The sequence below is a fragment of the Anomaloglossus baeobatrachus genome, chromosome 5, assembly GCF_048569485.1.
Source record: "Anomaloglossus baeobatrachus isolate aAnoBae1 chromosome 5, aAnoBae1.hap1, whole genome shotgun sequence".
Classification (NCBI taxonomy): Eukaryota; Metazoa; Chordata; class Amphibia; order Anura; family Aromobatidae; genus Anomaloglossus; species Anomaloglossus baeobatrachus.
Genome location: NC_134357.1, coordinates 507,971,357 through 507,998,646, shown reverse-complemented (window position 1 = coordinate 507,998,646; position 27,290 = coordinate 507,971,357). Strand labels below are relative to the sequence as shown.

The following is a 27,290-nucleotide window of genomic DNA, read 5'->3' as shown; positions in this document are numbered from 1 at the left end:
CATTCTGTATTGAAGAGAAAGGAAGAAGCTTCATACTGTATTGGGGTACTGTGGTGGTCTTACTATATTGGGGTGGCATCTTAATGTATATGAGGTTCACTGTGGTGGGAATGTGAGGGGCACTGTATGGGAAATCACGATGTATGATGAGACTGTGGGTGTACTGATATGACAATTTGCATTCCTAGCAAAGATCTAATCTTCACAGGTGATTTGAATAAGAAAGTCTTTATTTGGAATAAAAGTTACAAATAAAAATGGATACATATACAAAAGGCATAATGATATGTGTGCACGGAAACCCCATGGTGAAAGGTCTGGTCTGTTATCTATGCACTGCAGTATCATCTGTCAGCAGATTTTTGCTTTCATTCTGAGAGCAGCATGATGTAAGGTGAGAGGCCCTTATTACAGTAATGTATCATTAAGGCTACTTTCACACATCCGGTTTGAGCCGTGCGGCTCAATCCGGCTGTGAAGCCTATGCAACGGATGCGGTGAAAACACCGCATCCTTTGCATAAGTTTTTTACATGCGGCCGGTCCGGTTTTTGCCGCTTGCGGCATGCTACTGAGCATGCGCAGTGGCAAAAACCGCATGCGGCGGCCGGATGCGGTTTTTGCCGCATCGTGCCGCATCCGGCATCCATAGGGATGCATTGGGAAAAGCGCCGCATCGGCCGGATGCGGCGCAATGCGGTTTTTTTTTGCCGGAGCAAAAAACGTTGCAGGGAACGTTCCATCCGGCCGCCGCATCGGCTAAATCTGCCGCATGCGGCAAAAACCGAACCGAACGCAAGCCCATGCGGCACAATGCGGCACTAATTAAAGTCTATGCAGGAAAAATGCAACCGGCAGCAAAAAAGACCGGTTGCGGTTTTCCTGCAAAGTGCAGGATTGTGCCGCATTGCAAAAGCCGGAGGTGTGAAAGTAGCCTTACTTTGCTGGGTACTGCAGTTTTTGTAACATTATGGTTTTCTCTGCTGCAGATTTATTAGTTCTCTAACTGCGGAGCTATGTATATTCCCACACACAACAGTTATTGAGAGTTTTCAGTTTACACTGTGCATAGGCAGAGAGCTGTCAATCATAGCTCTTAAATATGGATGACTACTTAGCAGCAAGTATACTAGTCCTCTAATGATAATCTCCTACTGATAAAACAGTAATTTCTAAAATTTTGAGCATGTAGCTCAGTAATTTACACATCTATGCAGCTCTCAGATTTGGTACCAAAAAGCTGAACACAGATTCCCTTTAAGTCAAAATTCTGTCTCACAGCAATGAAGCCTCTGCACACACCCAAACCAAAATAATTTTGCACATTATCAGACTTTGATCATGGAAATGGTTTCTTCTCTGTGTGAGTTATCTGATGTGGAACTAAAACTGGTTTCTATTTAAAAAATGTACCACAACCTAAATACGAATATGGCTTCTACGTTGTGTGAATTATCTGATGTGTAACAAGAGATGCTTTCACTTTAAAACATTTCCCACATTCAGAGCATGAAAATGGCTTCTCCCCTGTGTGAGTTCTCTCATGTGTAACAAGACATGTATTGTTTGTAAAACATTTCCCACATTCCGAACATGAAAATGGCTTTACCCCTGTGTGAGTTCTCTGATGTCTAACAAGTTTGGATTTTTCAATATAACTTTTCCCACATTCTGAACATGAAAATGGCTTTTCCCCTGTGTGAATTCTCTGATGTGAAGTAAGATTTGCTTTCCGAGTAAAACATTTCCCACATTCTGAACATGAAAAGGACTTCTCCCCTATGTGAATTTTCTGATGTGAAGTAAGATTTGTTTTCCGATTAAAACGTTTCCCACATTCTGAACATGAAAATGACCTCTCTTCTGTGTGAATTTTCTGATGTGAAGTAAGCTTTGTTTTAGAATTAAAACATTTCCCACATTCCGAACATGAAAACGGCTTTTCAACTGTGTGACTTTTCTGATGTCTAACAAGTTTGGATTTCTCACAATAACATTTCCCACATTCTGAACATGAAAATGGCATTTCCCCTGTGTGAATTCTCTGATGTGCAACAAAACTTCTTTTCCAATTAAAAGATTTCCCACATTCCGAACAGGAAAATGGCTTCTCCCCTGAATGAGTTCTCTGATGTTCAACAAGACTTTTTTTACAATTAAAACATCTCGCACATTCTGAACATGAAAATGGCTTTTCCCCTGTGTGAATTCTTTGATGCCTAAGAAGTCTGCATTTCTCGCTATAATGTTTCTCACATTCTGAACATGAAAATGGTTTATCATTTATGTGAAATTTCTGATGTGAAACTAGATTTCCTTTCTGACTAAAACATTTTCCACATTCTGAACATGAAAATGGCTTTTCTCCTGTGTGAATTCTCAAATGTATAACAAGTTTGGATTTCTCACTATAACATTTCCCACATTCTGGACAAGAAAACTGCTTCTCCCCTGTGTGAACTCTCTGATGTGAACCTAGATTTCCTTTGTCACTAAAACATTTGCCACATTCTGAACATGAAAATGGCTTTTCTCCTGTGTGAATTCTCAAATGTGTAACAAGTTTGGATTTTGCACTATAACATTTCCCACATTCTGGGCAAGAAAATGTCTTTTTGCCTGTGTGACTTCTCTGATGTCTAGCAAGGTGTACTTTCTGATTAAAATATTTTCCACATTCTGAACAAGAAAATTGATTTTCCCCTGTGCGACTTCTATGATTTGTAACAAGATGTGACTTCTTTGTAAAAGATTGAAAACGTTCTGAACACAAAAGTGGCTTCTCCCCTTTGTGTGCTATTTGTTGTTTAACAGCTCTTCTGTGACTTTTCTTTTGTATACTGGTCTTTGATGAAGCAGAAGAAAGAATTTCTTGACTAGGATCAGATGATTGATCTTTGCTGTGAAGAGCTGGATGTGTATCTAGGATAATGGCAGGTTGTTCACATGTATCTGGTGTGATAACATGATCATCTGCTGTAAAATATGAAAATTCCTCATTTCCCTCTGAACTCCTGCTGCAGTCATCTGTCAAGAATAACACTGATTTTATTTTTCATTAAGAATGCCTTGAAATTATATTAATCTTTATATTGCATATTTTATATCATTCCTTTACCAATTGCAATGCAATTCAAATACCATCTGACTAAAACAGCAGCACATAAAGCAGGTACCAACCAATTATGATGATAGGCTACTAAGTTATTTTGTTTAAAATTTTCACTGTTAAAGTTGTATTTTCCATAGGTTCATATAGGTCCTCACCGATCTTTTCCACTTACATATTACAGGGAGTTTCATAAAGGGGATCTTAATCCTCAATCACACATGCTTTATTGGTCATATGTGAAAAAAAAAACCTTTTTCAGCAAATCAGATGCATTTTTAGTCCATTTGTCAGTTTTTACAATCTGGGTATTATCTGTGTTTATTTATATATATATATATATATATATATATATATATATATATATATATATATATATATATATATATACACACACACACTAGAAATAGGACCGATACTATCGCATCGGGAGTGCAGTGAAATGAACATCTGTCTACGCTTAGTGGTGCTAACAGGAGCAGTGGTGAGTGGGGCTAGGGGCATACAGATTTGTTAGTGGACTGGAGGTATACAGATCTGGTGGGGGGGGCTGGGGGCATACAGTGCTGGTGAGGGGATCTGGGGGCATACAGATCTGGTGAGGGAGGCTGAGGGCATACAGATCTGGTGGGGTGGGGGCTGGGGGCATACAGATCTGGTGGGGCGGGGGCTGGGGGCATACAGATCTGGTGGGGCGGGGGCTGGGGGCATACAGATCTGTTGAGGGGGCTGGGACATACAGATCTGGTGAGGGGGGCTGGGGCATACAGATCTGGTGAGGGGGGCTGGGGGCATACAGATCTGGTGGGGGGGCTGGGGGCATACAGATCTAGTGAGGGGCTGGTGATACACATCTGGTGGGGGGGACTGGAAGCATACAGTTCTAGTGAGGGGGGCTGGGGGCATACAGATCTGGTGGGGGGGGCTGGAGGCATACAGTTCTGGTGAGGGGGGCTGGGGGCATACAGTTTTGGTGAGGGGGACTGGGGCATACAGTTTTGGTGACGGGGCTGGGGGCATACAGTTCTGGTAATGGGGGCTGGAGGCATACAGATCTGGTGGGGGGGACTTGAGGCATAATGATCTGGTGGGAGGGGGCTGGAGGCATACAGTTCTAGTGATGAGGGCTGGGTGCGAACAGATCTGGTGGGGGGGGGGCTGGAGGCGAACAGATCTGGTGGGGGGGCTGGAGGCATACAGATCTGGTGAGGGGGGGCTTGGGACATACGGTTCTGCTGAGGGAGGCTGGGGGCATACAGTTCTAATGAGGGGGGCTGGGGGGCATACAGATCTGGTGGGGGGGATGGAAGCATACAGATCTGGTGGGGGGGGGACTGGGGGCATACAGATCTGGTGGTGGGGGGCTGGAGGCATACAGTTCAGGTGAGGGGGGCTGGTGGCATACAGATCTGGTGGTGGGGGGCTGGAGGCATACAGTTTTGGTGAGGGGGACTGGGGGCATACAGATCTGGTGGGGGGGGGACTGGGGGCATACAGATCTGGTGGGGGGGCTGGGGGCATACAGATCTGGTGAGAGGGGCTGGGGACATACAGATCTGGTGGGGGGGTTGGGGGTATACAAATCTGGTGGGGGGGCTGGGGGCATACAGATCTGGTGGGGGGGGCAGGGGGCATATAGATCAGGAAGGGGGGGTGCCCACGCACAGCGCTGGACTTGGTGATGGGTCTCCTCTCCTTCATGTCTATTCATCTGTGGGACAGGAGATCAGCATGTCGCAAGGTAGCTTCACCCACAGATGAACTTCCATACAGAAGCAGCCCAGCGGTCAGCCGTGCACACTTGGCTGCAGGTGTCGGGCTTAAAGCTTAAAGGGAAGTGTGACTGCCGCCGACCCATATGTTAGCAGCAGTACAGAGTCAGAGCCGTTTGAAGTAGCGTGCTCGACTCTGCTCACGTGGATAGGTGGTAGAGGGAGAGAAAGCGAGACAGGAAGCATGACTCACGGCAATGACAGCAGGACACCGACCGCAGCTTCCGGGCACGAACTGCATGTGCGCAAGTAGCGGCTGCTACTGTGCATGTGTGGGAAGAGTGGTGACGTCACCGCTACTTGCATATATGCAGTTTGTGCCCTGAAGCTGCGGTACCGTGCATGTTCGAACTGCGCCTGCGCATTTGTGCCGCAGTGCTTGCCGGAATAGGGTTACAGACCCTGGTGATTATGTATGTACATTATACAGTGCTGGCCAAAAGTATTAGCACCTCTGCAATTCTGTCAGATAATACTCAGTTTCTTCTTGAAAATGATTGCAATCACAAATTCTTTGGTATTATTATCTTCATTTAATTTGTCTTCAATGGAAAAAAAAAATAATGTCATAAAGCCAAATTGGATATAATTCCACACCAAACATAAAAAAGGGGGTGGACAAAAGTATTGGCACTGTTTGAAAAATTATGTGATGCTTCTCTAATTTGTGTAATTAACAGCACCTGTAACTTACCTGTGGCACCTAACAGGTGTTGGCAATAACTAAATCACACTTGCAGCCAGTTGACATGGATTAAAGTTGACTCAACCTCTGACCTGTGTCCTTGTGTGTACCACATTGAGCATGGAGAAAAGAAAGAAGACCAAAGAACAGTCTGAGGACTTGAGAATCTAAATTGTGAGGAAGCATGAGCAATCTCAAGGCTACAAGGTGGAGGGAACGCTACATGTAGCGTTTTTTGGTCATTAAAATAACGCACCTTGACAGATTCAGTTGGAATCCGCCAAGGTGTTTAATGATTGTCTATGGTGGCGGATTCTGCCGCTATGCGCTAAGCGGCGGAATCCACTGACAAATTCCGTCACGTTCTACTGAGCATGCTCAGCATGTCTAGCAGAACGATCTAAATCATTTAAAATCACTCCTGGTCTCCCCCCCTCTTCCTCCCCCTTCCCCCCTTCCTCCCCCTCCCCCCCCCTCTTCCTCCCTTTCCCCCTCTTCACCCTCTCCCACCCCTCTTCCCCCTCTCCCCCCCTCTTCCCCCTCTCCCCCCTCTTCCCCTCCTCCCCCCCTCCCTACTCACCGATCACAGGCGCAGCGCTGCACGGCTGTCACAAAGCTCCGGCGGCTTTTCCTCTTTTGAAAATGCCGGCCACTCATTATTCAATCTCGTATTCCCTGCTTCCCCCGCCCACCGGCGCCTATGATTGGTTGCAGTCAGACCCGCCCCCACGCTGAGTGACAGCTGTCTTACTGCAACCAATCTCAGCCGCCGGTGGGCAGGTCTATATCGAGCAGTAAAATAAATAAATAATTAAAAAAAAATGACGTGCGGTCCCCCCAATTTTGAAACCAGCCAAGATAAAGCCATACGGCTGAAGGCTGGTATTCTCAGGAAGGGGAGCCCCACGTTATGGGGAGCCCCCAGCCTAACAATATCAGCCAGCAGCCGCCCGGAATTGCCGCATCCATTAGATGCGACAGTCCCGGGACTCTACCCGGCTCATCCCGAATTGCCCGGTGCGGTAGCAATCGAGGTAATAAGGAGTTAATGGCAGCAGCCCATAGCTGCCACTAAGTCCTAGGTTAATCATGGCAGGCGTCTCCCCGAGATAGCTTCCATGATTAACCTGTAAGTTAAAGAAAATAAACACATACACCCGAAAAAATCCTTTATTTGGAATAAAAGACAAAAAAACCCCCTCTTTCACCACTTTATTAAACCCCCAAATACCCCTCCAGGTCCAACGTAATCCACAGAGGTCCCACGACGCTTTCAGTTCTGCTACATGAAGCTGACAGAAGCGGCCGTAGAACAAGACTGCTCTCTATCAGCTCCACGCAGCAATTGAAGTGAGCCGCGCGATCAGCTGTGCCCTCATTCAGGTGACCCGCGGCCACAGCTCTCGGGTGGAGGACTACAGCTGTGGCCGTGGGTCACCTGAGTGACGGCACAGCTGATTGCGCGGCTCACTGTGGTCACTCAGGGAATTTGCGGTTACCTCTCTCTCTCTCTCCTCCCGACCGCAAATCTCCTTTTCCCGGCGAAACATTAAAAAAAAAAAGAAGCAAAAAAACCGCAAAAAGTTTTTTTACAGGAATCCGTTACTTTATTAGAACACTATTTGCAACAACGCATCAGTCACATGCGTCACACAACGAACTGTGACGGATGCCTCACAACGAAAAAGTGAAAGCAGCCTAATGTGTGCGGGGGGGCGGAGTGCGGGGTGGGTGGAGCCGAGCGGGCCCATGGCGCTGAGGACGTCAGTGCCGGGGACTGCATGGCTGGGGACAGGTGACTCTCCAGGTGTGTGTGTTTGTGTGTGTGTGATAAGTGTATACATGCGGAGGGCAGAGTGCGGGGGGCGGAGCCGAGCGGGGTAATGTGTGCGGGGACGGAGTGCAGGGGGGGTGGAGCCGAGCGGGGCCATGGTGCTAAGGACGTCAGTGCTGGGGACAGGTGACTTTTCATGTGTGTGTGTGTGTGTGTTCAGTGTATACATGCAGAGGGTGGAGTGCGGGGTAATGTGTGCAGGGGCAGAGGCGAGCGGTGGGTATGTGTCGGCTGGGTTGCCAGTGTGGGCTCCCGGGGATGCAGCACTCACCGGGGAGCCGGGGCTCCGTGTGGGTGCGGGGAAAAGTGTCGGGCGTCGTCCTGTTGGACCGTAGTTCGGGCTGTTCAGTTAGGCTCCTTGCACACGTAGCCAGGGTAAATATCAGGTAACTAAGCAAAGCGCTTTGCTTAGTAACCCGTGGTGTACCCTGGTTACGTGTGCAGGGAGTCTTAGCTGAGCCGTTGGTCGCAGACTCTTTTGCGCCCGCACAGTGGCGACGGTTCTCACTGTAATGACGTCATTTTGGAGCAAGACAGACAGACAGACAGAATAAGGCAATTATATATATATATATATATATATAGATAATTTTTTTAAGCTTCTCACATTAACTGCTGGATAAAAAATGGAAAGCATTTGGATGATACATAGATGGCATCTGGGTGGCATGCCTTTTTTTTTCAGAGACCCATATGTAAAAATGTGTGAATTTGATCTGTAAATCTAATAAAAAACGGCTACTGCTCACCATCAGAAGGATAGTAGATATGAGTCATGTCTACTATCTTTCAGATGGTGATTAGTAGCTTATGTTCACACTTGTGTTCTTGAGTTTTAGGCTGTGTGAGCACGCTGCATCTTTGTGGTGACCATAAAGATGCATGTTTTTGGTCCCAAAACAACGCTCCCTCGGCATGTGTTACGCCCTGGCCTATCAGGTTGTCACAGTATATTGTGCAATCTGCCCTTCTGTGCAATATCCACCTCCTCCTTGGTTATGGGTCCCCAACCAATGGTGTTGCCAACAGCAGCTAATTAAAATCCTAGGAACACTCTGCACCACACCCACCAGACACACCAGTGGACGGCCTGAGTGGGGTCAGCCTACTTGGGGGGTTGGTTAGGGGGAGGTCAGGAGTGTCAGGAGTCAGTGAGAGTCAGAGTCAGAAAGTGAGAGGAGGTCAAGAGCTGGGTTCCTTGGAAGTACTAGGTAGCAGACGGTGGTCTGGGCCTAGTAGGAGCTGGACCCCCGGTCGCAGGGGATCGTGACAAGGGGCACGGTATTGTCGAGGAGGACAGCCGGCGGCCTTGTACCATCACCGGGCTGGGACCAGGGCACGACGGGGTACGTGGACCCTAGGTCAGGGAGTAGCTTCAGGCAACCTGACAATTGACCCGAGGAGAACGGAGCCTTCAAGATACGCTCTCCACCCGCTCCAAAATCGGGTAATAGCGCAACGAGGGAGATAGGACTTTCCACTAAAACGGTCCAGGAAATCCCAAGTGTGAACCCTGAGAGCAAGCTCCCTCAGTTAGCCAGACTGGGGAGCGGGACCCGACTAGTTTCAAGCTATAGGGGCCAACTAAGAAGAGAACAGTGTGCCAAGGAAAAGGTCACAGATCATCAGGCAACACCAGCGGCAACAGGACCTAAACGTGCTTCCCTCAGTGGCAGCGGTGTCCAGAACTTTTGTTTATCAAGTTGTCGGTGTCAGCTTTATGGACTGAGTGAGTACGCAAGTGACCCTTTCACCCCAACGGCACATCCCCGTCACCATCACCGAGTCCCGGGGCATCCCCCCTACCCGTGAAGGGGTTAAACACCTAGCTGCCCACTCCATCGCCACCGGGTACTCCCAGCTGCAGCGGTGGTACTCCACTTTACCACACACCACGGGTGGTGTAACGAACTTTAACCATACAGCTCCATGTAAATACCCCCTTTTATTTGAGTGGCCGCACGACCCCAACCCCCCTGGGTCCGGATGCCCCTTGAGCCACCGTGGATCCGGATCTGAGCAGCCTGGCTGCTGACGCGGGGGCGGCACACCTCAAATTCCTGGCGTCACGAACAGGATACAAGCAGGACCCACTTACCTGGGTGACGTGCGCCTTGGAGACCGAAACCGCGAGTCAAAAGTCCTGTTTCCCGCCAATTCCCCCATCTTCCGCCATCTTTTGGCGCCAAAACGCCGTCTTCTCCACAAAAGTGAGCGAAGCAGAAGCCCCGCCCTTCGTCCTGAGAGAGAGGCTGGAACCGGAAGTTCCCAGAGGGCCACAGCGCGAGAGAGAGTGCTTAGTGAAAACCGAGGGGGTGCAACGGCATGTAACATGCTATAATATGCTGAGCAGCCATGTTGTATCTAACATGATTTTTCCCGCAGGTCCCTAACCATGGATCCGACAGAGTATCTGCAGGTGGTGTTTCACACTATACAGTTGGACTCTGATAGTGTGAGAGGGGGAGAAGATCTGGAGATTCCAGAATTCGGGGAGGAAAGGAAAACATGGATCAGAATATTTAAGGACTCTTACAGGACTCATTACCTTGGGACTCATACTTTCATTATTTCTTTTTTGTATGTTTTTGCAAGGGTTGTGGGCCCTCCATGTGTATGCTCAATCTGATCTCTTGGAAAAACTGGCTTACAGGTGTATGAGTCAATGAGGTCCCTCAATAATCCTGTCTATAGCAATTCACCCTTACGTATCTCAGTGCTGTAAGTTGTATTCTGGACAGAGTACAAAAGGGGGAGTTGTTAGAGAATAGTCAGCCATAATATGCGGAGCAGCCATGTTGTATCTAACAGCCATTTTGGGCAGACTTGAGCAAACTAACTTTGCAGCTAATGAGATGCATTGGCTAGAGTTCTCCCCCCAGAGAGGAGCTAGAGATGACATCAGTGTTATTAGCAAGTATAAGAAAAAGTCTAAAAAGGTTAAATCGAATAGAAGAATACAATTGCGTCAGTTGATAGATGGTGATGTGTAGTCATGAACAGTAGGTTATTGAATTGATAATGAAACAAAGTTGTCAATAGAGTTGTCAGTGTTTGAAGAGTTATGTGAAGTAGAGGCGCCTTCAGGGATCAGAGATGCTAGCCATGACAACATTACTGAATTAATTAAAAGTATCATGGAGGCCCATAGGGATCTGATAAGTTTTTACTGCTATGCTCGTAAATAATGTCATGATGTATCATTATATTCTTTGTTCTCTAATGTTTACGCCTTTCTCTGCAGTATGAGCTTTCCTTTGTCTAACATGTATAAAAGCCCCCACACGTCTTTCGGGGGCCACTTCTTCTTCATCTGTTGCTAATTCTGCTGTTCTGCAAGACACCTGCGTGTGTCATCCTGCCGCTAACCTGTCTTATCTGCTCTGTTGCTATCTCGGAATAAACTTCAGTCTTTGCTTGGAACGGATTGTCTACAACATCTTCTTAGCTCTCGAGGTCTACGGACTTTTTCTTTCATTCCTGTTTATACTGAACCACTGGATGGAAGAGATGAGGAGCCTGGCGATGGCGGTGCGAGCCCGTGAGATGGAGATCCCATGTGAAGAGAGGGTAAGCGGTTGCCCAGTCCCTGATGATTGCCCTAATCCGGCCGATGTGGCTGAAGAATCCGGACCGCCCCCACTCGTGTTGAGCACTCCGCAGCCACTAACCCCGTCCTCGGCAAACGCAGGAGTTGCCTGCTCCAACCCCGGCAGCGGAACCTTCAGCCCCTGAGTATAAAACTAAAGCTGCAGAACCCCCGGTTCCGTCCCTTGACCCGTCACAACAGCGGTCACCCTGACACCGGCCAGAGCAGACCCGGCTGCATCACCGAGCCCGTCCTTAGAAGCGGAGCACCCGGACTCTGCAACCCCCGGCTGCGGAGCAGTCGGTACATCTAACTGATGTAGCGGAGGTGGAGCCTGAAGAGCCGCCGGTTCCACCGCCGCGTGGCATCCCAACGGCTGTTGGGGTCGCAACAGCGTACTTAAGCCAGAGCCAACTAGGGAGCAGAGGCCGGACACTGATGCCCCCTACTGGGAACGACACCAGCAAAAGCTGCGACCGGAGAAGACAACCCAAGATCAGCGATGACGGGAGATTGCTGCCCGCGCTAACCAAGAGAAGTTGAAAGAGTGGGGCTGGTATGCCCTGGAGATGAAACAGCATCCTATGAGTGATGGCAAAGTCATGCCGGCAGTCAGGTATCAGCGATGATGGTAGCGGTACCCGGCCATTAAGAGTTGTTAGGTATCTGTGTTTCGTTTATTATTTTCCTAAGTTTGTTATTTTCCATATAGAGAATGTTAGAAAATAAGTGTCTAATCAACAGTGTTTGAATGCAAAAAGAAAAAATTACCTGATTTGCGAGAAGATTTCCTTAGTGTGTACACCCAGTACATGGACTCCATTATAAATATAGTAGTAAATATGGACCATGGTCATAGGACTGGTTCTGACAACACAGACTTGTGTTCTTGTAAAAAATTGTACCTCCTGTGCCCACCAGAGTTGTCTACTACAACACCCAGGACCTTAACCTGGTCACGGATACACCATAGGTATGCAGAGGGTCAGGTTGTTTGGGTGGCAGATTAACGGGATCCGGGACATTGGTACTGGACTGTTGCAGGAAGAGGCTGCAACGGAGCAGGTTGAGCCTCCGCTACTAACTAAACCGGTAGAGTTCCACTGTTGGAACGATGAACTCTAAAAGTTTAGTAACGTTCAAGTATCCAGCCTCGCTAATTTGGGAAGTATGTGAAGTATGTTGTAAATAAAATTGTTTTCTTTTCTACATTTACAGTTTAAAAAAAAAAAACGTCTGATGTCCTGTAGCTCGAGAACGAGCTACGTTTAACCAAGGGGGAATGTGACGCCCTGGCCTATCAGGTCGTCACATGGTATTGTGCAATCTGCCCTTCTGTGCAATATCCACCTCCTCCTTGGTTATGGGTCCTCAACCAATGGTGTTGCCAACAGCAGCTAATTAAAATCCTAGGAACACTCTGCACCACACCCACCAGACACACCAGTGGACGGCCTGAGTGGAATAGGGTCGCCCACTCGCGTTTTGGTTAGGGGGAGGTCAGGAGTGTCAAGAGTCAGTGAGAGTCAGAGTCAGAAAGTGAGAGGTCAGAAGCTGGGCTCCTTGGAAGTACTAGGTAGCAGACGGTGGTCTGGGCCTAGTAGGAGCTAGACCCCCGGTCGCAGAGGATCGTGACAAGGGGCACGGTATTGTCGATGAGGACAGCCGGCGGCCTTGTACCATCACCGGGCTGGGACCAGGGCACAACCGGGTACGTGGACCTTAGGTCTGGCAGTAGCTTCAGGCAACCTGACAATTGACCCGACGAGAACGGAGCCTTCAAGATCCGCTCTCCACCCGCTCCCGTAAATTGGGGCAATAGCACAACGAGGGGGATAGGACTTTCCACTAAAACGGTCCAGGAAATCCCAAGTGTGAACCCTGAGAGCAAGCTCCCTCAGTTAGCCAGACTGGGGAGCGGGACCCGACTAGTTTCAAGCTATAGGGGCCAACTAAGAAGAGAACAGTGTGCCAAGGGAAACGTCACAGATCATCAGGCAACACCAGCGGGAACAGGACCTAAACGTGCTTCCCTCAGTGGCAGCGGTGTCCAGAACTTTTGTTTATCAAGTTGTCGGTGTCAGCTTTATGGACTGAGTGAGTACGCAAGTGACCCTTTCACCCCAACAGCACATCCCCGTCACCTTCACCGAGTCCCGGGGCATCCCCCCTACTTGTGAAGGGGTTAAACACCTAGCTGCCCACTCCATCGCCACCGGGTACTCCCAGCTGCAGCGGTGGTACTCCACTTTACCACACACCAAACTTTAACCATACAGCCTCATGTAAAACCCCCTTTTATTTGAGTGGCCGCACGACCCCGACCCCCCAGGTCCGGACGCCCCTCGAGCCACCACGGATCCGGATCCAAGCAGCCTGGCTGCTGACGCGGGGGCGGCACACAAGCATTTTTTGCCATGTTTTATTACAGCATTTTTGCCCACTGCGTTTTTTAAGGCTAATCTATTGACTGGATGTGCTCAAAAACGCTGGCAAAAACGCAGAAAGAATTGACATGCTGCATCTTTGTGGTCACCACAAAGACGCAGCCAAAAAAAAGCTGCAACGTGTGGACAGCAAAAATGAAATCTCATAGACTTTGCTGGGGAAGGAAATACATTCAGATTTGGGACCAAAACTGCTCCCAAAAAATGTGCAAAACGCGTCAAAAAATGCAGCGTGCACACAAGGCCTTATTTGACTAATTACAGATGTCCAAAAATATTGTTCACTGTATTGAGCTGATTGTAACGATTACAGGTTCACAAAATAGCACCTAATTTTCAATAATAACTGTGTGAAAAATTCTCAGACAATAACGTTTCAGCACTTATACTGGCATGTACAGAAATACAGATAGGGACTCTAGATTGTGAGCCCCAATGGGGACAGTGTTGCCAATGTATGTAAAGCACTGTGGAATTAATAACGCTATATAAATGAATTAAATTATTATTATTATTATTATTATCTATATACAGTTATGTGCAAAATAATAGCAGTTTAGCTTCACTAATGTGTAATATCACAATTTTTGGGAGAAAAGATCGTACAACATAGGTCATTCATTCTGTGAAAAAACAGGTATCAATTCTGGCTCTTAATTAAAGAACGAGGGCAGCAAATGTACCTGCTGGTTTTAGGGGTACTTTACACATTGCGACATTGCTAGCAAATGCTAGCGATATCAAGCGCGATAGTCCCCGCACCCGTCGCACATGCGATATGTAGTGCGAACTGCCGTAGCGAACATTATCGCTTCGGCAGCTTCACACGCACATACCTGGTCGGCGACGTTGCTGTGACTGCCGAGGAATCCCTCCTTCAAGGGGGGGGTGCTTTCGGTGTCACAGCGACGTCACAGCGACGTCACAAAGCGGCCGGCCAATCAAAGCAGAGGGGCGGAGATGAGCGGGATGTAAACATCCCGCCCACCTTCTCCCTTCCGCATAGCCGGTGGCCGGCAGGCGCAGGTAAGGAGATGTTTGTCGGTCTTGCGGCTTCACACACAGTGATGTGTGGTGCTGCAGGAACGACAAACAACATCGTACCTGCGGACGCACCGACATTATGGAAATGAACGACGTGACACAGATCAGCGATTTTTGACTTTCACGCTCGTTCATCTCCACTCCTAGTATTTACACGTTGCGATGTCGCTCCTGGCGCCGGATGTGCGTCACTTTTGATTTCACCACGACGATATCGCAGTAGCGATGTCACATCGTGCAAAGTACCCCTTAGTCCTTGATCAGTGCATATAATGGATCATTCAAGACAATGAACTAAAGGAGAAAAGGCCACTTTACACGCAGAGATAAATCTTTGGCAGATCTGTGGTTGCAGTGAAATCATGGACATATTGTTCCATTTGTACACAGCCACAAATCTGGCACTGATTGTCCACAATTTCACTGCAACCACAGATCTGCCGCAGATTTATCTCTGTGTGTAAAGTGGCCTAAAGAACTTTGATCAATTAGTTGATTGGGGAGGGGGGAGACATCTAAAGGCCCCTTTACACACTGAGACTTTCTAGCGATCCCACCAGCGATCCCAACCTGGCCGGGATCGCTACAAAGTCTCTGGTGAGCTGTCAAACAGGCAGACCTGGCCAATGACGCAACAGCGATCCGGACCTGCAGAGCGACCTAGCTGGTCGTTGGGGACGTGTCAAAGCAGCTATTTGAAAGGGAAGTCGCTAACGAAGTCGCTGTAAAGTCCTCTTTACACACTGAGACTTTCTAGCGATCATGCTGCACAGCGGGAAACAAAGGACCAAAGAATGGTTCTGAACGATTTGTAGCGATCAGCAACTTCACAGCAGGGGCCAGGCCGCTGATGTGTTTCACACACTACAATGTTGCTGGGGAGGTCGCTATAACGTCACAAAACCGGTGACGTTACAGCGATGTCGTTTGCGATGTTGCAGTGTGTAAAGCCACCTTAAGGAAGGGCAGAAGATAATTGTCTTTTCAGCTAAAAAGATTTCCAATTCTTTAAAATGGCAAACAAAACCCAAAAAATGTGGTAGGAACAGGGCCGTATTTACCATAAGGCACCCGTGGTCCAGTGCCTGGGGTGGTGTGTTGCGGGGGGGCGGCACCTTATGGGTGAAAAAAAAAATAAATTGTTTTTTCTTTACATCCTTCCCCCCCTCCGTTAGACCGCTGTGTTTTCGGAGGGGGGGGGGGCGCGAGAGGCGCACCTCCATCTATCTGTATCTGCGCCTTTAAGACGCGCATACAAATAGACTGCGGGCGCTGTGCACAGGAAGCTGATTGACCCCGGAAGTGCCGGCGCCTGCACTTCCGGGGTCAGAGGGGCGCCAATCAGCTCCGTGCTGTGGCGGCCAAAGCTGTAGATGCCGCGGAGGACGGAACGCTCACCGGAGCCAGCAGCAGGAGGAGGATGACGAACACCGCAGGAGAACCTGCAGCAAAAGGAGGAGGAGGGCGGCGGTGGCAGCACAGGAGCAGGTAACCGCTGGCAGAGTTCCTAATGCTGTGAAATGAGGAGGGGGGGAGGCAGACTGAGGCTATAAAGTTAGGATTGTGGGGGAGGGGCAGGTCGAAGCTATAGACTGGGGATTGCGGGGGAGGGGCAGTCAGAAGCTATAGTCTGGGGATTGCGGGGGAGGGGCAGGAAGAGGCTATAGACTGAGGATTAGGAGGCCTATTATTGTAGTCTGGAGATTAGGGGCCTAATGCTCGACAGTGGTTAGGGGGGCTGGGGCTATTAGTATAGTCTTAGAGTTAGGGGGCCTATTAAAGAAGATGGTGGTCAAGGGGGCCTATTACAGTAGAGGGGAAGGTTTAGGGAGCCTGTTGCTGTAGGAGGGGGTTAATGGAGCCTGTTGCTGTTGGAAGGGATTAATGGAGCCTGTTGCTGTTGGGGAGGATTAATGGAGCCTGTTGCTGTTGGAGGGGGGGGGGTTAATGGAGCCTGTTGCTCTAGGTGGGGGGGTTTATGGGACCTTTTGCTCTAGGTGAGGGGTTTATGGGGCCTATTGCTGTAGGAGAGGGGGTTTAGGGGTCCTATTGCTGTAGGAGGGGAGTTTTAGGGGGCCTATTGCTGTAGGAGGGGAGGTTTAGGGGGCCTATTGCTGTAGGAGGGGGTTTAGGGGGCCTATTGCTGTAGGAGGGGGGGTTTAGGGGGCCTATTGCTGTAGGAGGGGGGTTTAAGGGGCCTATTGCTGTATGAGGGGGGTTTAGGGGGCCTATTGCTGTAGGATGGGGGGTTTGGGGGGCCTATTGCTGTAGGAGGGGGGTTTAGGGAGCCTATTGCTGTAGGAGGGGGGTTTAGGGGGCCTATTGCTGTAGGAGGGGGGTTTAGGGGGCCTATTGCTGTAGGAGGGGGGTTTAGGGGGCCTACTGCTGTAGGAGGGGGGGTTTAGGGGGCCTATTGCTGTAGGAGGGGGGGTTTAGGGGGCCTATTGCTTTAGGGGGCTTAATACTATAGATGAGGCGGGGGGAGGTTTAGGGGGGCTTACAGAGTGAGGGATAGTGCACAAGGGACAAAGTCGATGGGGAAAAATGTAAGGCTATTTGCGCACGTTGCGTAGTTTCATGCATTTACGCTGCGTCTAGCACTGCAGCGTAACTGCATGCATCCTGCGTCCCCAGCACAATCTATGTATATTGTGCAAATTCCATCCGCACGTTGCGTTTTAGAAGGCAGCAATTTGCATGCGGCCAAAACGCTGCATTGTAAAAAGCAACATGTCACTTCTTTTGTGCGTTCTGGATGCTTTCTCCACACTGTCTATAGGAGAGGCAGCATCCAGAACACATGAATTCTGCAGTCAACAGACTTTCAGAACGCAGCTTTTCAGCTGTCGCTCGTGCGACATTTGGTGCTCGCTGCCGTAGCGAACATTATCGCTACGGCAGCGTCCACGCACATGCCTTGACAGCGACGTCGCTGTGACCGCCGAACAATCCCTCCTTCAAGGGGGAGGGGCGTTCAGTGTCATAGCGACGTCACTGCGGCATCACTAAGCGGCCGCCCAATAGAAGCGGAGGGGTGGAGATGAGCGGAACGTAACATGCGGCCCACCTCCTTCCTTTCTCATTGCCGGTGGAGGCAGGTAAGGAGATGTTCGTCGTTCCTGCGGTGTCACACGTAGCGATGTGTGCTGCCGCAGGTACAACGAACAATCTCGTACCCGCAGCAGCAGCGATATTAAGGAAATGAACGACGTGTCAACAAGCAATGATTTTTCACGTTTTTGTGCTCGTTGATCGTCGCTCCTTGGTGTCACACACTGCGATGTCGCTAACGGCGCCGGATGTGCGTCACTAATGACATGACCCCGACGATATATATCGTTAGCGAGGTCGCAGCGTGTAAAGCACCCTTTAGTGTCTTTGAAAATCTGAAGCTGTTACAATAAGCTAAATAAAACTGAACATTTGCGCAGCAAGTGCTGATCTTCATTCTTATAGTGTTTAGCACTTTTTCAAGTGTTACAGAGTAGATTCACATTAAATAGATGTTGTGTGCCCAAAATCATAGTTTTACGTTTTCAGTAAGGGGCGCGACCACTTAAAGTGCCTAGGGCAGCACGAAGGCCAAATACAGCCCTGGGTAGGAAAATAAATACTACCATCTGTGTAGATCATAGAATAGCAAAAATGGCAAAGAAGCATCCAGCGATCATCTCCAGGGAGATCAAGGAAGATCTTCGGTTACCTGCAAGTATGGCAAACATCAGAAGACACCTACATAAAGCCAAACTATTTTCAAGAAACTCTTGTAAAGTATCATTGCTGAAAAGAAGACCTGTTGAAAAGGTAACAGTTCATGAAAGAACACATTCAATGGCCTAAAGAGAAGTGGCGCAATATTCTGTAAACAGATTAGAGTAAGATTGCTCTTATTGGGTCTGAAGGGAGCAAACAGTTTGGGAGTTGACCCAGAAACACTAACATTCAAGCCACAGTAGACTGTGAAGACTGTAAGGGTATGTGCACACGTTGCTTTTTTTTCCGCGCGGAAAAAAACGCACCCTCTGGCAGAGGGGAGAATAGTAAACAATGCTTTTTGAGAAACAACGCATCGAAAACGCATGCGTTATTCATGCGTTTTTCATGCGTTTTTCATGCGTTTTTCATGCGTTTTTTTAGGTGCGTTTTTTAAGACTTGTCAGTGTTAATAAAGTTGGTTGAACACAGACCTTTGGAAAAAAAAACCTGTGATGTCATTTCCTTCCCCACATTCTGTTTGGATAAATGGGAGGGCTTGGAATGGAAGGAGCACCATTTGAATTTTGGAAAAGTTGAAATAAACTTTGCGCACCATGTCACATTAGCAGAGCCCCTTGGGTACCTATATGTCAGAAAACCCCCACAAGTGACCCCATTTTGGAATCTGCACCCCTCAAGGATTTTATTCAGGAGTATATTAAGCATTTTGAATCCACAGCTACTTCACCCAAAATGTTGCTGTAGCAACAATATTCTCACTTTTAGGCCCGTTTCACACGTCAGTGAAAAACACTGACGTTTTTCACTGGCGTGTAAAACACGCACATGTCCCTCCGTGTGCCGTGAATCACGGCACACATGGGTTGTCTAAGTGCAATACGGGCTCCGTTCTCCGTGGCCCGTGATTGCACTTAGAGATTAACTCACCTGTGCCCGCTCCCGCTCTCCATGGTGCTGATCGCTCCCGCGGTGCAGCATCCGGCCGGCCTTGACCCCCGCAGCAGCTGCTTCCAGGTCGGCTGTGTCGCACATCATGAATATGCGCGACAATAATGAGCCGGCTCAGAAGCAGCAGGGAGAACGGGCTGCAGAGGACATCGCTGGATGCCGGGTGAGTTAAAATGATTTTTATTTTAAAAGCACGTTTATTTCTGGCACGTGTTTCACGGACCACACCACTGCGTGGTCCGTGGAACATCAGTGATGCCAGAAAAAAATGGACATGTCTCCGTGCGGCAATCACGCACACGCGGGTACGCTGCACGGAGACACGTGCAGTGAAAAATCACTGACGTGTGAGCAGACCCATTCATTATAATGGGTCTGCGTATGTCAGTGATTCTGGTACGTTTAAAAAAAAAAAGCACAAACGTACCAGAATCACTGACGTGTGAAAGAGGCCTAAGGCTATGTGGCCATGATCCAGTGACAAGGCGTCTAGTACCCAGTGTCAGCCTTCCTGCAGAGATGTGAGTGTTGTCCACGGGAGAACGCAGCTGCCCATGCCCACGATTTGGGTTCAGGCTGCTGTGGAGCTCTATGCTACCTGCAGAGAACACTCATCTACGCAGCATAAATTGACATGCTCAGGCTCGGGAAGCTGCGCCACCGGTCGGTTTATGCTGTGGAGAAGAGAAGCACATTGGGCATGGGATTTCCAAAAATCCTTCCACTGTGCTTCTACTGCACAACGCAGCGTCATGGACGCAGGGAAAACAATCTGCGCCCAAAACGCTGCAAACCCCGATTGTGGGCATCCAGCCTAAAAAGCGTCAATGGAGGTCAAATATATATACAACGTCCCACCCCCCCCCTGCATATTCTAAGCTGGCACCTTTAGTACCTTTCATGTGGCACTAAAGGGTGCCTAGCCTAGTTTTTATCACAAAAACAAAAAAAAAAATGGCGTGGGGTCCCCCCTATTTTTGATAGCCAGTCAGGGTAAAGCAGATAGCTGTAGCCTGCAAACCACAGCTGGCAGCTTCATCTTGTCTGGTGATCAATTTGGAGGGCTCCCCAGGTTTTTTTTTTTATTTATAAATAAAAATAATAAAAAAAAACCAACATGGGGTCCCCCCAAATTAGATCACCAGCCAAGGTGAAGCTGACAGCTGGGGTCTGGTATTCTCAGGGTGGGAAGAGCCATGGTTATTGGACTCTTCCCAGCCTAAAAATAGCAGGCCACAGCCGCCCCAGAAGTGGCGCATCCATTAGATGCGCCAATCCTGGCGCTTCGCCCCAACTCATCCCGCGCCCTGGTGCGTTGGCTAACGGGGTAATAAATGGGGTTGATACCAGATGTGTAATGTCACCTGGCATCAAGCCCAGCAATTAGTGATGTCACGGCGTCTATCAGACACCCGACATAACTAATTGACAGTAAACAAAAGCAAAAAAAGACAACAAAAAATTTTTTCTTAGAAAAAACACTCCCCAAAACATTCCCTTGTTCTCCAATTTAATAAAAATAATGGGTCCGCAGAAATCCATTTGGATGTCCCACGTCGCCTCTGGACCTTCTAGAATATGGGGGCACGTTCAGGGAACGTATCCCCCATTTTCTAGGAGGGCAGACCCTCCATTTGAGGAGAGTGGGTGCAAAAATCTGCACCCACTCTCCCCGGGTCACAGCTGCAGACTGCCGAGCAGCCAGCACAGCTCACACTGAACACAGTGCTGGCTGTCAGCTGCTCTGCTCATGTGACCGGCCGGCGTCTGCTGTGAAGGAGGAGGGAGCCGCGGGGGATCAGCGCTGCGACCGGACAGGTATGTATGACACCGGGGGGAATAGGGGGTGACCGGGCAGGGCCTGGGGAACAGTTTTCTGTCGCATGTGTTATTGCACATGCGACAGAAATCATAGGCGTAGGGCGGCCGGTGCGCTACTGTGCGCGCGGCCATGTTGGATTTTCGGGAGGGGGGTCGGGGGTCGGGGCGGGCACTTTGGCGACACCGGGGGCTTTGCCAGGAAGTGAGGTCAACAGGAAACCTCTTGACCTCACTTCCAGGTAAATGCCTGCGTTCTGGCGTGCCGACAAAGTCCGCGGACCGCAACAAAAAAGCAGGTCCATGCGGTGTAGCTGCGTTCTGACCCCACATCATTGATTTCAATGGGGGAGAGAACGCAGCCACAACGCACAAAAGAAGTGACATGCTGCTTTTCTTTCCGCACCGATTTTTGGCATCCAAAACGCTGCGGAAAGAAACGCAGCGTGTGCACTGATTTTTCAGCTTTCCCATACACTTTGCTGGGAAAGCTGAACGCATGCAATTTGCCACTGAAACGCTGCGGTTCAAAACGCAGCGTTTCCGCGGTAAAAAATGCAACGTGTGCACACAGCCTAAAACATGTAGGTGCAAATCTAATGGTTTAATTGTGGTTCTCACACTCTGTAATAAGGCCCATTTATCGCATACCAGGTATCATGGACCAGTTTGACTGTATCAAAATTCTGGAACAGGTCAGGTTGCCTTATGTTGAAGAAGAAATGCCCCTGAAATGGGTATTTGAGCAGGTGAACAACCACAAACGCACCAGCAAGCGGGCAACATCCTGGTTCCAGACAAATAAGCTTGAGTCGCGCCCATCTGAGTATCCAACTGCTCTTAACGAGTACCAAGCACCTGAGCGTGGTAGTGCTCGCTCATCATTAGTTATAAAGTGGCCAGCCCAATCCCCAGACCTCAATCTGATTGACAATTTGTGGAGTGACATCAAAAATTCAGTTTTTGATGCAAAACCTAAAGATGCAAAAATGCTGTGTAATGTAGGCCAGTCAGCTTGGGCTGGCATATTTGTACACAGGTGTCAGATGTTGACTCCAAACCACATACAGGTGCAATTCGATAAATTAGAATATCATCAAAAAGTTAATTTATTTCAGTAATTCAATACAAAAGAGGAAACGCATGTATAATATAGAATCATTATACACAGAGTGATCTATTTCAAGTGTTTTGTTCTGTTACTGCTGCTGATTATGGCTTACAGCCAATGAAACCCTAAAATCATTATCTCAGAAAATTAGTATAATTACCATAAAACATATGCAAAGGATTCCTAGGCATTTAAAATGGTCCTTAAGTCTGGTTCAGTAGGCTACACAATCATGGAGAAGACTGCTGACTTTACAGATGTCCAGAAGGTAGTCATTCACACACTACACAAGGAGGGTAAGCCATAAAGGTCATTGCTAAAGAAGCTGGCTGTTCACAGACTGCTATATCCAAGAATATTAGTTGAAAGTTGAACGGAAGGAAAAAGTGTGGTAGAAAAAGGTGCACAAGCAACCGGGATAACTGCAGCCTTGATAGGATTGTTAGGCCGGCTTCAAACTTATGATTAACTCGCATGAGTGCAATGCGAGAAAATCTCGCATTGCACTCGGACCAATGTTAATCAATGAGGCAGCTCCCATCTGCTATTTTTTTCTCAGTCCAAATCGGACTGAGAAAAAAATCACAGCATACTGCGTTTTGGTGAGTTTCTCGCACGAGTCTCTTCAATGCAAGTCTATGGGTGCGTGAAAAAAAAGGATGTCACATGGATGGTACACACACCATCCTAGTGACATCCGTTTTTCTCAATACATTTCACGCATGTTGCATAAAACACTGGAAATAAGTCAGGTCCTTCGATGTCGGTCAATCTCCATCTCTGTCAGTCGGTCTCTTTGTCTGTTGGTCTCTCTGTCTCCCTGTCGTCGGTCTCTCTCTCTCTGTCAGTCTATCCCTCTCCCCCCTCTCTCATACTCACCGATCCCCGATCACCAGCGCAATGCTGCATGGCTGTCACAAAGCTCCGGTGGCTTTTCCTCTTTTGAAAAAGCTGGTCTCTCATTATTCCATCTAGTATTCACTGCTTTTCCCCGCCCACCGGCGCCTATGATTGCTTGCAGTCAGACATGCCCCCACATTGAGTGACAGCTGTCTCACTGCAACCAATCACAGCTGCCGGTGGGCGAGTCTATATCGTGCAGTAAATTAAATAAATAAATAATTTAAAAAAAACGGTGTGCGGTCTCCCCCAATTTTTATACCAGCCAGGGTAAAGCCATACGGCTGGAGGCTGGTATTGCCAGGATGGGAAGCCCCACGTTATGGGGAGCTCCCCACCCTAAAAAGATCAGCCAGCAGCCGTCTGGAATTGCCGCATCCATCAGATACGACAGTCCCGGGACTGTACCCGGCTCATCCCGAATTGTCCTGGTGCGGTGGCAATCAGGGTAATAAGGAGTTAATGGCAGCAGCCCATAGCTGCCATTAAGTCCTAGGTTAATCATGGCAGGCATCTCCCCGAGATACCTTCTATGATTGATCTGTAAGTTAAAGAAAATAAAGATATTTACCCAAAAATCCTTTATTTGAAATAAATGACAAAAAAACCACCCTCTTTCATCACTTTATTCAAGTCCCAAAATACCCATCCATGTCCAACGTAATCCACAGAGGTCCCGCGACGCATCGAGCTCTGCTACATCAGAAGCTAACAGAGAGCGGTCACAGACCACGACCGCTTTCTGTGAGCTCCCCGCAGCAACTGAAGTGAGTCGTGCTATCAGCGATGACGTCACTCAGGTTACCCGCTGCCACAGATCTCAGCTGGAGGACTTCAGCTGTGGCTGCGGGTAACCTCAGTGACGGCACCGCTGTTAGCGCACATCACTTCAGTCACTCAGGGGATTTGCGGTCACCGGTGAGACCTTCACCAGTGGCCGAAAATCAGCCCATGACACACAGACAGAACCGCGGGATGACAATGAAGTCGGGTGAAGTTCATCCGACTTCATTCTGATCCCGCGGCTCTGTCTGTGTCTGCTGTCAGCGGCCATTCAGCTCTGCTACATGGCTTTGTCTTTGTCTGCTGTCAGCGGCCATGTAGCAGACCTTAATGGCAGATGACATAGATGCTGAGAATAAAAACGGATCCCATACGGATCACACACGGATTGCACATGGACTACAATCAATTGTAAAATCACAGAATCGCATTGCTGTTGCATTGCACACTGATCTAAACTTGAACAGAACTCATGCAACTTTCTAGCATGAGACTTGTTCCAATTTTACATGCACAAGTGTGATTCTAGCCTTAGGAAAAGGATATTCAAAAATTTGAGGGAAATTCAAAATGAGTGGACTGCTGCTGGAGTCAGTGCTTCAAGAGCCACCTCACACAGACATATCCAGGACATGGGTTACACCTGTCGCATTCCTTGTGTCAAGCCACTCATGACCAATAGACACTGTCAGAAGTGTCTTACCTAGGCAAAGGAGAAAAAAAACTTGACTGTTGCTCAGTGGTCCAAGGTGTTGTTTTCAGATGAAAGGAAATTTTGCATTTCATTTGGAAATTAAGGTCCCAGAGTCTAGAGGAAGAGTGGAGAGGCCACAATCCAAGCTGCGTGAAGTTTCCACAATCAGTGATGGTTTGGGGAGCCATGTCATCTGCTGGTGTAGCTCCACTGTGTTTTTATCAAGACCACAGCCAGCGCAGCTGTCTACCAGGAATTTTTAGAGCACTTCATGCTTCCCTCTGCCAACAAGCTTTGTGGAGATGGAAATTTCCTTTTCCAGCAGGACCTGGCATCTGTCCACACTGCCAAAAGTACCAATACCTGGTTTACTAACCACAGTATCGCTTGATTGGCCAGCAAACTCACCTGACCTAAACTCCATAGAGAATCTATAAGGTATTGTCAAGAGGAAGATGAGACACCAGACCCAACAATGCAGATGAGCTGAAGGCTGCTATCAAAGCAACCTGGGCTTCCATAACACCTCAGCAGTGCCACAGGCTGATCGCCTTCATGCCACGCCGCATTGATGCAGTAATTCATGTAAAAAGAGCCCCGACCAAGTATTGAGTCATTTACTATACAGACTTTTCAGTAGGCGGGAACATTTCTGCATTAAAAATCATTATTTCAGTTGGTCTTCTATAATATTCTAATTTTCTGAGGTAATGACTTTTGGGTTTTCATTGGCTGTAAGCCATAATCATCAACATTAACAGAAATAAACACATAATAGATCCCTCTGTGTGTAATGACTCTATATAATATATGCGTTTCCCTTGTATTAAATAACTGAAATGACTTAAGTTTTTGATGATATTCTAATTTATTGAGATGCACCGGTAGATGTAAGGCAGTTATCAGAAAAAAAGGTTATACAACTAAATATTTGGTCAGTGATTAACAGAAAAGCTAAGTCTGTAAACAAATTTCAGTTTATACTGTAAATATGAGAGTTTAAATGAAAATGCAGACGCTGCTATTTTTTTGAACAGCATATTATTCCTTTTTCTTCATTTATATTCAACTTAAAAATTCATATAATGTTCTAGTTTTCATTTGGAATTGAATGTGCAGTGCTCCCAGTGCCTTTGTATAAATGGACATAAATGCTATTATGAGGATTGAGCTTTTTTCAGTTGTTTTAAACACACCACTACCATGTTTTTCCAAAAATAAGACACTCTCTTAGACCCGCAACACACATCTGTGTAATTTGAACGTGTGCGGTACGTATTTGCACGTACCGGTGACACGTACACACGGAGACCCATGTTAATCAATGGAAGATGGCACACGTACGTAAAATCACACGGAACGTGTGTCCGTGTCGTAAGTACGTGTGTGCGCTTTTCAACACGGACGACATGTCCGTTTTTGGCCGGCAACACGCAGGCACGGACCCGCTTTAGTCTATGGGTCCGTGCCTGCACGGACCGCGCACGGAGTATGTCCGTGTTCAGCACGTATCGTCCGTGTCGGTATTTCATCACAAAATTGGAAACACTTGTTTCCAATCTATCAGGTCAATTGAAGGCAAACAACAACACCAGGATCTCATGATGAATGATTGAAATCGTTAATTGGGTAAGAATACGGATCTGAAAAAACGGACGGCACACGGACTGCACACGTACGTATTTTATCTCAATACGGACATTCCACACGTACACACGGCTCGCATACGCCATCACACGGATGGCATACGTACCGGAGAAACGCCCCACAAATACGGAACACTGACCCGAAAAAACGGACCGTGTCATACCGACGTTTTTTTTGCGGAAGTGTGTTTTAGGCCTTATACTTTTTTTGCACCCCAAAAAGTGCTAAGGCTTATTTTCGGGTAGGTCTAGTTCTTGGAGAAACACAGTTGGGGGTAAGTTTAACCCCCCAAAACCCCAAAATAAAACCAGACCCCCTTTCCCAGGAGAACCATACTTACCAGACCCGAATGCCTGCGTGGCTCCCAGGTCTCCTGTGATCTTCGGTGGGTGCACCCAGCAGGTATGCTTCACGCGGTCCTCCCCTACAACACTCACATATATCAGATCACGCGCGCACACACACACTAGGTCGCACACACAATCACACATCAGATCACACACATACACATTCACCACATAAGGTGATACAGTTTGCTTCCAGCCAGCAGGAGAAGATGGGAGCAGTGCAGTGGAGCGCAAGGACCTGCGGTGGAATGCATGGAGGACTCGGTGGTGGAACGCATTAATGCATTCCACAGCACTGTGTCCTAGGATTCTCTGCCGGCCAGAAGCAATTGGTATCGCTCGATGTAGTGAGTGTGTGCAATCTGATATGTGTGCGTGTGCAATCTGATGTGTGTGGGTGTGAATTCCACTTCAGGACCTCCAGTTTGGTGGCTGGTTAGTATGATTGCGGGGTCTTTTGCAGGGGTGTGATTCATATTTTTAACAACAGGTTCTCTGTAAACCCCACCCATTTGAAAAGCACACCCCATTCTGAAACCACACCCATTTTGTTAGCCACACCCATTTTTGCGCACTTTCCTCAACCACAAAATAAAAGAAATCTATATATATATATAATTGCCTTATTCTGTCTGTCTGTCTGTCTGTCTTGCTCCAAAATTGTGTCCTTATGGTCACAACCAGCGGATTGGCCGTTGGGCTCGGCATGGCCCCGCTGCCCCCCAGCACGGATTGGCCGCTCGGCTCGCCCTGGCCCCGCCCCCCTATGGATTGGCCGCTCGCCCCGGCACCCTGCACGCATTGGACGCTTGGCCAGGCCCCGCCCCCTCACGCATTGGATGCTCG

The 27,290-nt window shown here is 48.2% G+C and overlaps 1 protein-coding gene across 4 annotated transcripts in view; it reads right to left on the bottom strand.

The window, feature by feature from the left end:
* Nucleotides 1-263: 263 nt before the first annotated feature.
* LOC142311971 (uncharacterized) overlaps nt 264-27,290 on the bottom strand; it is a 240,593-nt gene continuing 213,566 nt past the window's right edge. For all 4 annotated transcript variants that reach the window (XM_075350837.1, XM_075350834.1, XM_075350836.1 and 1 more), the window contains one exon: nt 264-3,026. In XM_075350837.1, the coding sequence (XP_075206952.1) occupies nt 1,438-3,026 (1,589 nt within the window). In that variant the 3' untranslated portion in view covers nt 264-1,437. The remainder of the gene's footprint in view (nt 3,027-27,290) is intronic.